At 66.5% G+C, this 1,152-nt stretch overlaps 1 protein-coding gene across 1 annotated transcript in view; it reads right to left on the bottom strand.

The window, feature by feature from the left end:
- PHLDB1 (pleckstrin homology like domain family B member 1) overlaps window positions 1–1,152 on the bottom strand; it is a 41,204-nt gene that overhangs the window by 29,625 nt on the left and 10,427 nt on the right. Inside the window, 1 exon segment of the mRNA XM_015560637.1 lies at window positions 11–792. Within this exon segment, the coding sequence (XP_015416123.1) occupies window positions 11–792 (782 nt within the window).

Consider the following 1,152-nt stretch of genomic DNA (forward strand, 5'->3'; position numbering starts at 1 on the left):
GGGACTGGGGTGAGGGGCTGCTTGCCAACCCGCGCTCGGGGCCCGGCAGCTCTCGGAGAGGGCTGGGGGGGCGATCCTGGAGCACACCCATCTTGTTTCGGGGTGCAGGGACCGGAGGCTGGAACTTGGGACTGCCAGGAATGCTGGTGGGTTGGCTGTGGGCACCAGAAGTTGAGTATTCACTCAGGCTGATGGCCACCACGGGCAGCTGCCCACCCAGCCAGGGGCTCTCGGTGGCTCTGTGGGCCTCCGCCAGGACAGGAGCGGTGGGGCTGGCTGGCAGCAGACCCCGGAGGCTGGGGCTGGGGGGCCGCTCATGCCCCGCCTTCCTGCCCAGCCGGGGGCTCTCAGAGGGGCGGGCCCCACTGGGCCGGGACTGTGGGGGCTGCAAGGCCAGATGGTAACTGGAGGAGCGCACAGGCACAAGCGGGGGCACAGGAGGGGCTGGCTCCTGCCCACTGGGCGAGGGGCTGGCACAGCTCCCGCTGCTGGCTGGTGAGGAGAGTGGAGAGAAAGCCGGGGAGGTGTTCTCGTAGCTGGAGCCCACAGACATGGCGCCGGGGCTGGTCGGGGATGACAGCAGGTAGCGACCCCCGTTAGCCACCGGTGACAGTGTGGACGCGGCAGCAGGCTTCTTGCCGCCGGCGCCGGGGTCCTCGAGCACCAGGGAGTCCATGATCTCCTGCAGGTCCTTCTCGATCGAGCTCACCAGGGAGCTGTGGCTGGCATAGGCCGCGGGGCCCTGGGCTGCAGGCTGCGGGGGGTGGTTCCCGTTCACTAGGCTTTCTGACTCTGTGAGAGGGAAACGCAGGATGCCTCAGGCCTGGCCTCGCTCGGGCTCTGGGGAGGTCCCTAAGCACCAGAGCAAGGCACGCCCCCTCCTCTGAGCTGAGCTGTGAAGACTCGAAGACTCAGGAGGAGAAGCTGGGATGTCTGGGTTCTGGCGGCTGTGCCGCTGCCCTGCTGTGCAGCCTTCCCCATCCCTGCCCGGTTCCCCTCTGTAAGGAGGAGGACGGGTAGGATGCTTCTGGCTAACACGTTATCACTTAGGACAGAGTCAGCAATGACACCAGGTACTCTAGGCTGGTCGCTGCCTACTCACCCCAAGTCTAGGTTCCTCCCTGCCTTGGTTTCCCCAACCTCCTAAATCTC

This window comes from Myotis davidii, unplaced genomic scaffold (assembly GCF_000327345.1).
Source record: "Myotis davidii unplaced genomic scaffold, ASM32734v1 scaffold355, whole genome shotgun sequence".
In the NCBI taxonomy this organism is placed as follows: domain Eukaryota; kingdom Metazoa; phylum Chordata; class Mammalia; order Chiroptera; family Vespertilionidae; genus Myotis; species Myotis davidii.